Source organism: Heptranchias perlo, chromosome 12 (assembly GCF_035084215.1).
Source record: "Heptranchias perlo isolate sHepPer1 chromosome 12, sHepPer1.hap1, whole genome shotgun sequence".
NCBI lineage: Eukaryota > Metazoa > Chordata > Chondrichthyes > Hexanchiformes > Hexanchidae > Heptranchias > Heptranchias perlo.
This window is the reverse complement of record NC_090336.1, coordinates 33,903,240-33,919,729: the sequence shown is the minus strand read 5'-3', so window position 1 is coordinate 33,919,729 and position 16,490 is coordinate 33,903,240. Positions and strand designations below refer to the sequence as shown.

Sequence of the window (16,490 nt, the reverse complement as noted above, 5' to 3'; positions counted from 1 at the left end):
TGGTGGTTTACTTTCATTTTTTTTCTCCCTCTATCAATTTTTTTGGTCGTCCTTTGCTAGTTTCTAAAACTCTCCCAATCCTCAGGCTTACTACTCTGGCAACATTATAGGCCTCTTTTAATCTAACACTATCCTTAACTACTTTACTTAGCCAAGGGTGGATCACTTTTTCCCCATGGTATTTTTATTTCTCAATGGAATGTATATTAATGTTTGCTATTGCTTTTCAACTGTCTTACCCTTTAATTTTCCAGTCTACCTTAGCAAACTTGCCCCTCATACCTAATGTAATTGGCTTTCTTTAAGTTTAAGACTTAAGTATATCACACTCGAACTCAATGTGAAATTCATCATATTATGATCACTCTTCCCCAGAGGATCCTTTACTGAGATTACTAATTAGCCCTGTCTCATTACACCATACAAGATCTAAAATAGCCTGATCCGTGGTTGGTTCCATGACTTATTGCTCCAGGAAACAGTCTTGAATGCATTCCATGAACTCGTCCTCCAAATTACCTTTGCCAATTTGACTTGCCCAGTCTATGTGCAGATTAAACTTCCCCCATGATTACTGCATTACCTTTGTTACAAGTGCCTATTATTTCATGATTAATACTCTGTCCAATGGTATAGCTACTATTAGGGGGCCTATAGACTACTCCCACTGTTTTCTGCCCCTTGTTTCTTATTTCCACCCATACTGTTTCTACTTCCTGATCTCCTGAGTCACGATCCTTTCTCACCACTGTCCTTATGTCATCCGTTACTATTAGGGCTACCCCCCTCCTTTTCCATTTTGCCTGTCTTTTCTAAATGTTATGTACCCTGGAATATTTAGTTCCCAAGCTTGGTTACTTTGCAACCATGTCTCTCTAATGACTATTAGAGCAAACCTATTTATCTCTTTGTGCAACTAATTCATCTATCTTGTTACGAATGCTCTGTGCATTCAGAAAGAGCCTTTAATTTTGACTTTTTCCCATTTTTTTTCCTGCTTTGATCTTGCATGTTGAGCTATTACTATTGAAATTTGTCTGTTCCTGTCACACTCTCTGCTTATCTTTACCCAAATCACCTACACTGCTCTGTTGTCTTGACTACTTATTAGATTTCTAAATTTCCCCTCACCCTGACCCCTTTTCTTCCCCCCCCCCCCCCCCCCCAGTTTAAAGCCCTATCTACAGCCCTAGTTATACGATTTGCCAGGATGCTAGTCCCAGCCCAGCTTAAGTGGCACCTGTCCCATCGGAACTGCTCCCTCTTTCCCCAATACTGATATCAGTGCCCTATGAATGGAAACCACTTCCTCCCACACCACTGAGTCTCACATTTAACTTTCTGATCTGTTTGCCCCTATGCCAATTTGCACGTGGCTCAAGTAATAATCTTTTGGATTACTACCTTTTTTGAGGTTCTGCTTATTAATTTAGACCCTAGCTCCTCAAACTGTCTCAGCAGAAATTCATTCTTAGGAACGACATAGGTAGAACCAAGTGGACCACAACTGGATCCTCCCCCTCATGCACCTAGTTCTTTTCCAGCTGCGAGGAGATGTCCTTAACCCTGGCACCAGGCAGGCAACACAGCCTTCTGGGCTCTTGGTCACGGCTGCAAAGAACAGTATCTATCCCCCTGAGTGTGCTGTCCTACCACGTTCCCTTTTACACCCCCCCACCATGGCCTTCTGTACCACAGTGCTGTGGTCAGTTTGCCCATCCTCCCCGCAGTCTTTGCTCTCATCCATACAGGTAGCAAGTATCTTGTAGCTGTTGGACAAGGTCAAGGGCTGAGGCTCCTCTGTCACTAGATCCTGGGTCCCCATACCTGCCTGACTTGCAGTCACACCCTTCTATCCCTGACCACTGAATCTAAACTACGACCTAATCTAAAGGGTGTGACTACCTCCTGGATCAGTGTCCAGGTAACTCTGCTCTTCCCGGATGCACATAATGTCTGCCTTTTAGGATGGTTCTTAAAGCTACCTATTATGACTGCAAATTGTACCAGAAAAGTATGGACAAATGTGAACTTTACAGAAATGGCTAAAATACTACAAAAAAAAAATGTCTTTAAGAGAATTCTTGCATGTGGAGCTTTCCTTTGGCGCAACTGAAATTGCCTTACAAGGAAAACCATGTGCTCTTAAGAGCTAATAGATCACACCTGGGCCCAATTTAAATAGTTATGTAATTTTCAGGCCCTCAAGATGCTTATACGCTTTCTGTGAGGCCTTTGCATGTGATTGTCTCTGGTTGGAATCGAGCTGAAGGCCAAACTTGTCTTGTGTCCTAACCGTTTACACAATCCTTGCCTTCTGTCTTTAGAGTGTTCACTTGGACTACTAGTGTGGAATGTGGGGGAATCTACCCTTGTATTCCTGACATGGATATTGCTGACTGGTGCTGAGCAAAAGTAAACAAAGGCTTTAATGTATTATCAACTAGTGATGGTCCATACTTAAAGTTCCAATGATTGCTTTTTCATGTTGGTTCAGTGCACTCATTTGGCAATGTTCATTGTCCTCTAGTGACTTTGCAATCTATCCTCAATAAGTAATGTGGTTTTAGAAGCTATGATGTAATCCTCCTGGTAGTTAATGCCCAGTATACTAATGTACTGTTTGTAAAATCAGTATTAATGAGAAAGTGATCCTAAGTTTATAGTTAAATCAGGGATTAGATTGGTCAGAAAACTGTACAAATTTTGGTTTGAAACTAGCATTGGAACTTTTAAAATGGTGGGTAGTATAAAATTGCACCAGTGAAATTGATTTTGGGGAGTGGGTGGGATTTTTTAAGGTAGCAAAGCAGACCTTGTCTTAATCTAATTTTCATGTCAATAGGTAGTGTAAAGTGACGACTGGAAACATGCAGTCAGAGCATAATGGAAACTACCTGGGCTAATAGTTAAGTCAGTAGTTCAAATCGTTCATTTGTAAGAATGGAGAAATGTAATTTTAAAATGACATTTGGCAATAAAAACTGCTGACTTCCAAGTGTTAATGGCACATGGTGTTCTCTGCATGACATCTATTCAACATGCATTTAGCAAGGTAAAAGCTTGAGTGTTTGAAGAGTACAGCAACCTTCTGTATGAATCATTCAGATAGAAGTGTTGTATGCTCCCTCAACTTGATGTCATTTGAAGGTTATCACCAATCACGTTAACCCACAGGATGGGTAAGTGAGAAGCTTCTTTTGACCTGCAATCTTTGTTAATTGTATTTAACAATGTAAATGAAGAGAACATAATAAAGCTCCTTCCTTACATCTGTTTAACAGCAAATACTATAAGCATAAAGTCAAGATAAAATGCCCAAATCCCTCAGCTACTGATGCCTTTTTACAGTTTGGCTCAGTTGAATATTTTGGTGAGCAATAATTTGAGGGGTTTGTCCAAAGTTGGTGAACCCCAGCTGTACACATTTTACAGAAATATCAAGTTTACAATTTAGATAAGATTTGGTTGTATAATTATAAAATAACTGTGGTTTAACAGGCCAGCCTGACTGTGGTTGAATAGTAGCAGGATGTTCCTGATATGCTTCAATGTTACAGCAACTTTTTTGTATTCGGTCATGGAATGTATTTTTAAACTTGGAATAAGGCAGAAGAGAGAATCCAAAAGAGCTACTTTCACCTGCTCAGTCCCACGAGTGACTTGGCTCGAACTCTAGTTTCCTTTCCCTGCTAAAGCTGTGTCCCCACTACTTGAATAAATGATTTGATTACTGTTTGACCTAAAATTTGTATAATCCAAGAATTTTAAACAGGTCCTTACTGATGGAGCACAAACTACAGTTCAGCTTAAAGCAGTTGCTGAAAATAAGATGGTGCTGGAGTGATCAGGTTAAACTAAAATACAATTTTGTAGGCTTTTTGAAGGCAGCTACCTTAAGGTGCAATCTCCCTTTGCCAGCAGAAGATGGGCAACCAGCTCAAATCATTTGGTAACTGAGCAGTTGAAGATACTTTATGTAACTTACTTTCTTAAAGCCAACTTTAGTAGAATTTCTAATGAGCCATGTTCTGTGGCAAAGTGGAGATATTGGGTTGATCATCTAAGGATGGTGAAGTTTTTAAATATTTAACTTCTCAGGCCAGTTCTCCACTCTACTTATTACTTCACCTGTAGCGAAGCAGCTCCTAATGAGGAATGAAATGCAGGTGCAGTGCTGCCATTAGTTGCTGCAGAAGAATACAAGTGCTTATATTGCTGGGAAGGCTCCTTGGTAATGAATTTCTAATATACATAGATAGCAGGAATTCTGCAGTTAAGAGCCAATGGATTGAGGCATGTGGTTACTACAACAATGCCAGGACCCCCAACAATAGACTGCAGTCAACAGCAACTATTGCGCATTTAATTTATAGTTGATTCTATTCATACTTTAATTTTGAACCTTGTAGGATGCTGTACATGAATTTACAAAACCAGTACTTAAATCTAGGCTTGTATTATAGAAGCAATTTTGTTCACCTCACTTGAATGTGAAAGCTCTTTCATAGACTCTTATGGAAATAAGCTGCTATACCTCATAATCTGGGCAGAACATAATCAATTCAGAACTTGAACTCCAACTTTTATTACTATTTGGTCACTTGATCTTCCTGAAGGGAAATTCAGAACTTGGCACAAGTGATATTTGCCTGAATCTAGTTGCTTCAATTCATACTTAATTAGCATCTTCCTTCAACTACCAAGAGACTGCTTGTTCTCTTTTCGCTTGCTTTCGCCACCACTGCCCATGTAAGAAATGGAATGTTATGACTCTATGGCAAATATTCCTACTTAAGGATGTTTGATATCTGTATGTAGAGAATTACACATCACAACATGGAAACAGCCCAACAAGTCTGATGATCCACCACACGAGCAGTAGTCCTTAAACCCATGAGCTTGCTTTTTCTTATGCCTTTTATAGACCTTTCCTTCATCCACCTATCTAACCTAGTTTTAAATAGTGATGTGGTCTCTTTCAATTACGAACTAATATCTTGTGGCCTAAATCTCTTGCACTTAATCTTGTATTTATGTCCTTGTTCTAGACCCCTGAATCCCTTCATAATTTTAAACACCTATTGAATCATCCCTTAACTCCATTCTAATGAAACCGGTCCCAATTTTTCCAAGTTATACCTCCTGAGTTATGTTTTCATCCCCTTTACTACCCAGCTGGCTACATTCAAATAGGATCCTAATGAAGGAAATAAATTATCCAGTTGTATGTTTCTCCAGAATTGGGGGTGGGCGAGAAGAGCCAGGAGCCTCATTGTATTTCCTTTTTTGTTTCCTTACTGGGTTCCCATAGCCAGGGCTCCAGGAGATAGCTCTAGTGCCCTGGCAACCATCTATCTGGTCTGCCTGCTCCTTGAAATAGCACTGGTGTAAATTTGAAGATACTGGCTGCTGCTGGGGTGTTGCACCTGCATTTTGTTCCTTTTTTGGTCTGACACCACCTGCATGTTGCTACAATGAAAGTCTTTTCCTCTTCTTGTATTCCACAGAGCTCTTAACCTTGATTCTGTGCCATCATGAGGCCCTGCTCTTCAGGGATGCTGGCCACCTGTTTTTAAAAAAAAATACTGCACTCTTGTGCTGTTACCTCCCTCTCGGTAGGGAAATAGACAGTGCGTTTCACCCAGGGGCTAAAGATGATCAAGCAGAAGGGATGAGGCCCAAAAGAGTTTAATAGAATTTGAGTATTAGGAATGGACTTACTGTGCTGAATTAGTGAATTTAAGGAAGCTAATGACACTTATGATAAACTGTTCACTGTCCATTCTAAAAGAAAAATAGATGCTTAGTTAGTATACGATGTTCAGATCCTCCAAGTTAAGTATCACCTTCTGAAATGTACTCGTGCAATAAATGTAAGATGTTGAACTGGATTAATTGAAGATTGCCAGTTAGTGTCCTAATGTGGGTAAAAGCAGTGTGCAAGGAACATGTGAAATATTTATCTACAGTATCCCTTTGACTTATTTGGAAATCAACCATCTAGTAATCTTTCTATAATAGAGAGCAGGTTCACTGTCAAATTGTAGCATTTGAAGAAAATGATCAAGATGAAACAAAGGTTGTATGATGCATGTGCCATTAAGTCATCTATTATCTTATTACATCTACACTTTCATTCCCTTGCAATTTCAAGGAACATGTTAATTGCCAAAACTCCAACCACTAATAGTTCTCTTCCTTCCCTCCCCACCCCCACCAAAGAACTGGACTTAAAAGCCACCTGTCTCTTGGAACAAAAATAGAAAATGCTGGTCGCATGTGGAAAATCAAAACATCCCAAAAGATTTCAAAATGTCACTTAAAGCTTGAATAATTTTTTGCTTATTAAAGGGCAACTAGAAAATTAGTTAAAATGATGAATGGAAATTTTTGTTTCCCCCAAAGACAAGCGATTCATTAACTTGTCTAGTTAATCAGGTGGAGGGGTGGGCACAGCCACTTCATACCCTTTGCTATTGTGTTGGAAAATCCTTTGATCTTTCTCTGAAGTGATGAGATGTGAGGAAGCTGCTGCAGCAGAGGTCTTGGTGGGGGGGGGGAAATTAACTTTTGGAACCCTCAGTTTAGCTTGAAGTGTTGAAGAAATGTAGGCGGCAGGCACTAATATCCAGTTTAAATGACATGCTACTATTTCATCCCTGGATTTTATTTTACAAGTAGCTGTAGGAAAGTGTTACAACTCCCATGAATGCAAGACATTCTGACTACTTACAGGACTTAGAGATGAGTGTGAGGTGATGCATTTTGGTAGCAAGAATGAGGCCACATACTGCTTGATAATGGCTCGATTTTACCAGTGGGTGGGGGGCTCCGGAAATCTCATTGGGTTTGGAGCCCGGCTCCAACCAGCTGAGATCCCCATGGACGCAGCTGTGTGCACGTGGGAGTTCAGAATCCAGAAATCCTGCCGGCAATTAAAGCCGGTGGGATGATAGTTGAAGAGCCGAAAGTACCTCATTGAGGCACTTAAGGCACTTCACCTGTGACATAGTAGGTAGTTAGAACGATTTTTAACTTAACTGGGTGGCTTTCCCATGGCTTCTGATTCACACCTGGTGAAAAAAACAAAATAAGTTATACAAAAACCATTGCACAAAGTTAAAACACACAATCAACCTACCTTTCCACCCTGCTCCGATGTCTCCCTCTTCCCCTCTGTCCGATATCTCCCTCTCCCCCGATCTCCCCTTCCAGTGCCGGATGGCAGCCAGCCTGTCAATCAGGGTAAGTTTTGTTTGTTCAGGTTTGCCACGTGCACCTTCAACCCTACCTGCTGCCAACCCATCACCATTTGAAAATTGAGCTGAGTCTGAATGGGATAGATGAGTAAAGGGGTACAGATACACAAATCACAAAGTAGCAATGCTGGTTAAGAGGCCAGAAAAAGACAATCCAAGTACTGGGGTTCATTTCTAGAGGGGATAGAATGGATAAACAGAAGTTATGTTAAACTTGTATAGAACCTTGGTTAGACCCCACTTGGAAGTACTGAGCACAGTTCTGGTCTCCATACAAGAAAAGGCAATAGAGGCATGGAAGAGGGTGCAGAAAAGATTTGCAAGGATGACGTCAGAACTGAGGATATCCTGATCAGAACAGGCTAGAAACACTTTTTAAAAATTATATTTAGGAAAAAGAGGGTGGTCAAGAGCATTGTGGGCACCATAGAAACTGATGGTGACACTATAAATGAAAATAAGGAAATGGCAGACATGTTAAATTACTTTGCATCAGTATTTACAGTAGAGGATAGCATGCTGGACACCCCAAGGAAACTAATTTTGAATCAGCGATGGGGACTCACCATAATTAATGTAAGCAAATTAACAATAACTAACTAAGAAAATAATGGCACTAAAGTGACAAATCCCCAGGACCAGATGATTTCCATCCCAAGGTTTTAAAGGAAGTAGTAAGAACATTGCGGGTGCCCTAACTGTAATCATAGAAATTTACAGCACAGATGGAGGCCATTCAGCCCATCGTGTCTGCCGCCCAAGAGAGCTATCCAGCCCAATCCCACTTTTCAGCTCTTGGTTTGTAGGTCATGACACTTCAAGTGCATAGCCAAGCACTTTTTAAATGAGTTGAGGGTTTCTGCCTCTACCACCCTTTCAGGCAGTGAGTTCCAGACCCTCTGCCCTCTGTTTGAAAAAATGTCTCCAACTCCTATCTAACCCTTCTACCAATTACTTTAAATCTATGCCCCCTAGTTATGATGTGGAGATGCCGGTGATGGACTGGGGTTGACAATTGTAAACAATTTTACAACACCAAGTTATAGCAATTTTATTTTAAATTCACAAGCTTTCGGAGGCTTCCTCCTTCGTCAGGTGAACGATGTGAAAAAGTTATTGACCTCTGCCAAGGGAAAAAGGTCCTTCCTATTCACTCTATCCAAGCGCCTCAATTAAATCTCCCCTCAGCTTCTGTTGCAAAGAAAACAACCCATTTTTCCTCATAGCTAAAATTCTCCAGTCCGAGCAACATCCTCATAAATCTCCTCTGTACCCTCTCTAGTGCAATCACATCTTTCCTGCAATGTGGTGACCAGAACTGTACGCAGTACTCTAGCTGTGGCCTAACTACATTTCCAGCATAACCTCCCTGCTCTTATGTTCTATGCCTTGGCTCATAAAAGAAAGTATGTGCCTTAACCACCTTATCTACTTGTCCTACCTTCAGGGATCTGTGGACATGCACTCCAAGGTCCCTCTGTTCCTCTACACTTCTCAGTATCCTACCATTTATTGTGTACTCCCTTGCCTTGTTTGCCTTTCCCAAATGCATTACCTCACACTTCTCTGGATTAAACTCCATTTGCCACTTTTCTGCCCACCTGACCAGTCCATTGCTATCTTCCTGCAGTCTACAGCTTTCCTCCTCACTATCAACCACATGGCCAATTTTTGTATCATCTGCAAACTTATTAATCATGCCCCCATGTTTAAGTCTAAATCATGTCACAAAAACACCTGTCAACCATTGCCCTTTGCTTCCTGCCACTGAGCCAATTTTGGATCCAACTTGTCACTTTCCATTGGAAAAGTAAAAACCCATGGGATCCAAAGATTTTTCTATTTAAGGAACCGTTCCTATAGATTGGGAAAATTGTATGTCTGTTATTTAAGAAAGGTGAAGGAAACCAGGGAATTATAGACCAGTTAGCTTAACATCTGTTGGGGAATTTGAATCTATAATTACAGATAATGACAGAACACCTTAAATTTTTAGTTGATCAGAGAGCCAGCATGGATTTGTAAAAAAAAAAGTCATGCCTGACAAACCTGACTTGAATTTTTTGAAGAGGTGGCTAAAGTAGTGGATGGGGGAATGTGTATGGATGTTGTTTATATGGACTTCCAGAAGGCATTTGATAAAGTCCCTCATAACAGACTGTTACCTAAAGTTGAAGCTCATGGAATTGAAGGCAAATATTGACCTGATTTGGAAATTGGCTGATGGGCAGTAGACAGAGCAGGGATAATGGGCAGGCACTCAAATTGGCAGGATGTGACTAGTGGTGTCCCATAGGGATCTGTTGGGGCCTCAACTATTCGCTATTAATGACTTAGACGACAGATTAGAGTCACATATCCAAGTTTGCTGATGACACAAAGATAGGCAGCATTGTAAGCAGTGTAGATGGAAGCATAAAATGAGATTAATAGATTAAATGAATGGGTAAAACTGGCAAATGGATTTCAATGTAGGCAAGTGTGAGGTCATCCACTTTGGACCTCAAAAGGATAGATCAGAGTACTTTCTAAATGGCGAAAAGCTCAGAACAGTGGAGGTCCAGAGAGACTTAGGGGTCCATGTACATTGATCATTAAAATGTTATGGACAGGTATGGAAGATAATCAAAGGCTAATGGAATGCTGGCCTTTATATCTGGAGAACTAGAATACAAGGGGGTAGAAGTTATGCTAGAGCTATACAAAGCCCTAGTTAGTCCAAACCTGGAGTACTGTGTTCAGTTCTGGGCATTGTACCTTAGGAAGGATATATTGGCTTTGGAGGGAGTGCAGTGTAGATTTAATAGAATGATACCTGGACTCCTGGGTTAAATTACGAGGTGATTACACAAACTAGGGTTGTATTCCCTGGAATTTAGAACATTAAGGGGTGATTTGATCAAAGGTTTAAAGATATTAAGGGGAACTAATAGAGTAGATAGAGAAACTATTTCTGCTGTTTGGGGAGGCAAGGACTAGGGGACATAGCCTAAAAATTAGAGCCACAACTTGCAGGAGTGAAGTTAGGAAACCCTTCTACGTGCAAAGGGTGGTAGAACTTTAGAACTCCTGCAAACAGCAGTTGATGCTAGCTCAATTGTTAATTTTAAATCTGAGTGATAGATTTTTGTTAACCAAAGTTATTAAGGGATATGGGGCTAAGTGTATGGAGTTAGGTCACAGATCAGCTATGGTCTCATTGAATGGTCGAACAGGCTTGAGGGGCTAAATGGCCCACTCATTTTCTCTAGAAAAGAGAAGACTGAGGGGTGACCTGAAACTCCATTATCTTAGAGATTTCTAATAGGGTAGATGTAGAGAAAATGTTTCCACTTGTGGGAGAGTCCAAAACTAGAGGTCATAAATATAAAATAGTTGCTAATAAATCCAATAGGGAATTCAGGCGAAACTTTTACCCAGAGTGGTAACAATGTGGAATGTGCTACCACAAGGAGTAGTTGAGGTGAATAGCATTGAAACATTTAAGGGAAAACTAGATAAGCACATGAGGGAGAAAGGAATAGAAGGGTATGCTGATAGGGTTAGATGAGTAAGGGAGGGAGGTAGCTTGTGTGGAGCATGAATGCCAGCCTGGACCAGTTGGGCCAAAGAACCTGTTTCTGTACTGTAGTTTTGATGTAACTTGATGAATGGATCACTGAACCTAAAAAGGAATCAACAGCAGACCTGAATTTGTAACAGCTGGAAATGCACAAGCCAGTATTTGAAAGAAAGATGGGGTTCCACCCAGAAGTCAACATTTTAGCTATCGTATCTGTATTTCAGATTTATAGTCTCTTGGATATGCCAAGTCAAATGAATTTCTATTCTCAAGTTTGCCTCTTCAACCACCTTTTTGAGGGAATGAGAACTTAGACTTGAATGTTGCCAGCATAGGAGTGAATGACCATGCTTTTGTATGCATAAAATGCTAGATACCTGTACAGGTATTTACTTAGTTAAGTCAAAGAATTATGATGAGCCAACTAGAATCAAGATCATAGGAATAGGCCATTTGGCCTCTGTTCAGCCATTGTCAGATCGTACCTCATCTCCATTTACCTGTCTTTGATCCATATCCCTTTAAGCCCTTGCCTAACACATCTAGCAATCTAGTGTTGAAAATTTCAATTGACCCAGCATCCACAGCTTTTTGGGGGAAGAATTCCAGATATCCACTACCCTTTGTGTGGGAAAAAGTGCTTCTTGATTTCCCTCCTAAATGGCCTAGCTCTAATTTTCTCATTGTCTCCAATAGTTTCCAGGAACTTTCCCACAACTGATGTTACACTGACAGGTTTGTAGTTTCTTGGTTTCTCCCTCCTGCCCTTATTAAAATGGATTGACATTTCCAATCCACAAGCAATTCCAAAATCTTGTACAACTAGATTTCTTTCCCCCAACCCCCCAAAGTTTAAAAGACCCATTAGACTGGCCATGTGAATTCCTGCTCTGAAGAGGAGAAAGGATGTTCATTTGCCTTTTGTCTGAATGCTTAGTTTGTATTCAGATAGTTCTATTCAATCGTCTGCCCCATTTCAGCTACATGGTGGCTTTTCCATTTTGATCAGTTCCTTCTGGGCTTCGAAGAGGACAGGAGGTATGTTTGAGAAGTTTTTTTTTCTTTGACAGCCTGAATGATTAAAAAGGAGAAATCTCTCCCATTGAGATGGGAATTGAACAACTAGGACATTGACCTAGTGTTGTGGAAACATGCCGCTGTTTCTTTGGTCCCAGTGGAGAAGTTCCTGAAGAGGAACCCTTTCGACCACAAGGCAGTCACAATGGTCGACACAAAACATTGAGTCCTGCAAGGAATTGAGGGTGGACTCTATCGGTTTCTACCCCGACTAAATGGTCGATGCCATTTGGCAGAACGTCTCATCACCGGAACTGACCAACAGGCACCAGGATGTAGCCTGGATGGTGGTCAGAAAGGCCCCCCCAGTGCAGTCCTTCTAACACGCACGGAACCTCAGTGCCACTGCAAGCTGCCCTCGAGGCTGTGGCAGGGAGGAGAACGTCGTCCACCTCCTGATGGGCTGCCCCTTCGTGCAGAGGGTGTGGAGAGAGATGCGTTGGTATCTGTCCCAGTTCATCCCAAGCAGTTTAGTAACAGGATGATGTGCTCTATGGACTGTTCCCCAGGGCGCACACAGATATCACCTGCGGCTGAAAGACCATCAACGCGGTGAAGGAGGCCCTTTGGTCTGCCCGAAACATGCTGGTCTTGCAGATGAAGGAACTGTCTACGACAGTGTTGCCGACTGGCACACTTCAAGGTGCAGGCGTAAGTGCTGCGGGACGCACTGAAGCGAGGTGCGACCTATGCAAAGGCTCTATGGGGAAAGGCCACCCCACCTTGTATTGTACACCATGAACTGTGTGTACAATTTATAGTGTGTAACTGTATTGATAGTACAATTGAACAGTCCTGGTACAATGTATACCTTTTACAAATTTTATGAATAAGGTATATTGAAATAAAAAGTAGCTAGATGCACAATTGTAATGGTGGTAGTCCTGGTGTACAGTTCCTTTCCAAATTAAACATTGAAGCTGAAATGCTTTCAAAAACTAAAAGAAAAAGTACAGATGTTTTCAATGGGTACATTATAGTGTGCTACTTCATTAGATGGATGGGAGAAATGTAAAATTGGATTCAATTCTACAGTCAGCAATGTTTAATTGGGCACATAAAGCTGATTTCTACATTAAATGACTATACTATGCTCTTGGGACAGCTGAGCCCTAAAATAATGAGCAGTTGGAGAGCTCTCTTGCCTCTACTGAGTTCTTTCTGTGTAGCCAATCTGAGAAATGTAAGTTCTCAAAGTTAACTTCCAAAAATATTCAATTGGAGAACTCATTATTTGGGTGCCAACAGGCAACTTTCCTAAAGCTACCTTTTTGGGTTTAATTTGACCCTTGGAGTTTGCATGGAAATTGAAAACTATAATGTATAAAAGATGACCAACTTGTAACTCCAGTGCATTCATCAGAAGGGTATGAACATTGGATTTTGACTTTTTCCAGTTGCATGTTTGGGTAGCACACTAGGATCCCTACAATGGTGCCTGAAATCAGACTGAGAAAACGCAAAAGGCAATTGCTCCTTAAAGTTGATTATAGTTTGTCGATACTGTTGGCAGATGTCAGAAGTAGCATCCCCCATCCCCCAAGTCAGGTACTACTTGGCTTGAACTTCTTGCATTACAGCAATTGACTTTTTTTTAAAAAACTCTGCCTTCTAGTGTTAGGTGTCAGCCATGGCTCAGTGGTAGCACCCTCACCTCTTGAGTCAGAAGGTTATGGTTTCAAATCCCACTCGAGACTTGAGCACAAAATCTAGGCTGACATTCCAGTGCTGAGGGAGCGCTGCGCACTGGGATGCCATCCTTCAGATGAGACGTTTAAACCCTTTTTAATGTGGGTTTTCCTAATGTGGATGTAAAAGATCCCATGGTACTATTTTGAAGAGCAGGGAGTTCTCCTGTGTGCTGGCCAATATTTATCCCTTCACCAACACCACTAAAGCAATTATCTGATCATTATCACATTGCTGTGTGCAAATTGGCTGCATGTATCTTATCACATTGCTGTTTGTAAGACCTTGCTGTGTGCATTGGTTGCTGCTTTTCCTACATTACACCAGTGACTACATTTCAAAAGTACTTCATTGGCTGTAAAGTGCTTTGCAATATCCTAGGGTTGTGAAAGGTGCTATATAAATGCAAGCCTTTCTTCAAGACTGGCTGTTTTGGTAGCTCTTCTGTAAGTAGATTAAATGTTCAATGAACATTTCAGGACCATTGCTAGATAACATACGGATTCCAGTCTAGAACTGGTCACTATACGCAGGTTATCTCTACTCAAGTAAACTGCATCATGATCTTGTAGTCTGATTTATAAAGCATAGGGGATGAGTTATTTAAACTTAAATCTTTCTAACTAAAGGTTCCTTTTGCATTATAGGTGTACCAATGCTTTCTGTACAGCCTAAAGGAAAGCAAAAAGGCTGTGCTGGCTGCAACCGCAAGATCAAGGATCGTTACCTGCTAAAGGCGCTGGACAAATACTGGCATGAAGACTGCCTAAAATGTGCCTGTTGCGACTGCCGCCTTGGAGAAGTCGGATCAACTCTCTACACAAAAGCAAACCTAATTCTCTGTCGTAGAGACTATTTAAGGTAAATAAATTAGGAAAAATAAACCACTAAAAAAGCTGAAGCTGGTTAACATCTGTAAATGGGAATATCCTTTATAACTAAGCATGCTAGTGCAGGTTTGTAAAAGCCTCTTGTAAGATTTCAGTACTGCAAATTATTGGCAACTTCTATGATGATTTTTTGTGTTCAAGAAATATTGCTCTACAAACATTTTGTGATTCTATTTGGATCTCTATGCAGAACTTGTAGAAGCCAACTTTTTTTCACTTTATTTTCACTACAAGCCACTTTGCCCATCTTTCATCCAGAGATCTGGATCCATCTTATTCACAAATTTATAAATACTTCAATAAGGTCATCTTTTTCTTCCAATGCATAGGAACAGGAGTAGGCCATTTAGCCCTTCGAGCCTGTTCTGCCATTCAATGAGATGATGGCTGATCTGTGCCCTAGTGCCATATCCCTTAATACCTTTAGATTAACAATTTTAAATCTGGGTGATAGATTTTAACAATTGAGCTAGCATTAACTGCCGTTTTGCGGAAGAGTTCCAAACGTCTACCACCCTTTGCGTGTAGAAGTGTTTCCTAACGTCACTCCTGAAAGTCCTGGCTCTAATTTTTAGGTTATGTCCCCTAGTCCTAGACTCCCCAACCAGCGGAAATAGTTTCTCTCTACCCTAAGTTCCCCTTAAGATCTTAAACTTCAATCAAATCACCCCATAATCTTCTACATTTCAGGGAGTACAACCCTAATTTGTATAATCTCTCCTTGTAATTTAACTCTTGGAGCCCAGTAGTAAATCTACACTACACTCCCTCCAAGGCCAGTATATCCTTCCTAAGGTGCGGTGCCCAGAACTGAACACACTACTCCAGGTGTGGTCTAACCAGGGCTTTGTATAGCTGTAGCGTAATTTCTTCCCCCTTGTATTCTAGTCCTCGAGATATACAGGCCAGCATTCCATTAGCCTTTTTGATTATTTTCTGTACCAGTCCATGACATTTTAATCTATGTACATGGGCCCCTAAGTCTCTGGACCTCCACAGTTTCGAGCTTTTCACCATTTAGAAAATACTCTGATCTATCCTTTTTAGGTCCAAAGTGGATGACCTCTCACTTACCTATATTGAAATCCATTTGCCAGTTTTGCCCATTCACTTAATCTATTAATATCTCTCATTTTATGCTTCCATCTATGCTGCCCACTTTTTACTCTATGCAGCTCCTTCTTTCATATTATACAGAAACTAGTACTGCATAGCATATGCAGCAGCATTCTCCCGATAGCATAACCGGCAAGCCAGCGATCTCTGAAGTGAGGTCATCCACTTTGGATCTAAGAAAGACACACCGGAATATTTTCTAAATGGCGAGAGATTAGAATCTCTGGAGGAGCAACGGGATTTGGGTATCCAGGTACACATCAGTAAAAGCCAGTGCACAGGTACAAAATGCAATTTTAAAAAGTTAATGGAATATTGAAATACAAAGGGGCGGAAGTTATGCTTCTGTTGTATAGAGCCCTCGCCGGACCCCATCTGGACTTTTTCATTTAGTTCTGGCCACCACACCTCAGGAAGGATATATTGGCCTTGGAGGGGCTACAGTGCAGATTTACCAAAATGATACCAGGGCTTAAATGGTTATGTTGAGGACCAGTTGCATAAACTTGGGTTGTATTCCCTTGAGTTTAGAAGGTTGGGGGTGATCTAATGAAGACTTGATCGATACAGAAGTTTTCTTCTGGTGGGGGAATCCTGAACTCCACCTTAACATTATCAATTTCAATTGGCAGAGAAGGCCAATGATCAAGTTTTACATGCCAATTCTCCCTAAACCTTCTAACTATTGATGTAATGGGGTTGCTGGCCATGTATTAGGCTCGGGAACTCTGTTAATACGCCATTGTTTTGCAAGTTTGATTTTTTTACAGCAACCAGTCTGTCCGAAGACATCGCTGCATCATGTTATTCCACATAGTTGTAGAGGTCTAGGATCTTTGCTTTGATTGGGGAATGAGGAGAGTATAACTTTTCCCGAAAGGGTGTGAATTAATG

General features: G+C 41.0%; 1 protein-coding gene across 3 annotated transcripts in view; it reads left to right on the top strand.

Annotated features, from left to right (window-relative positions):
- The window catches only part of lmo1 (LIM domain only 1), a 40,892-nt gene that overhangs the window by 12,673 nt on the left and 11,729 nt on the right, over positions 1-16,490 (top strand). For all 3 annotated transcript variants that reach the window (XM_067993510.1, XM_067993509.1, XM_067993511.1), the window contains one exon: positions 14,238-14,451. In XM_067993510.1, coding sequence (XP_067849611.1) covers positions 14,238-14,451 — 214 coding nt within the window. The remainder of the gene's footprint in view (positions 1-14,237; positions 14,452-16,490) is intronic.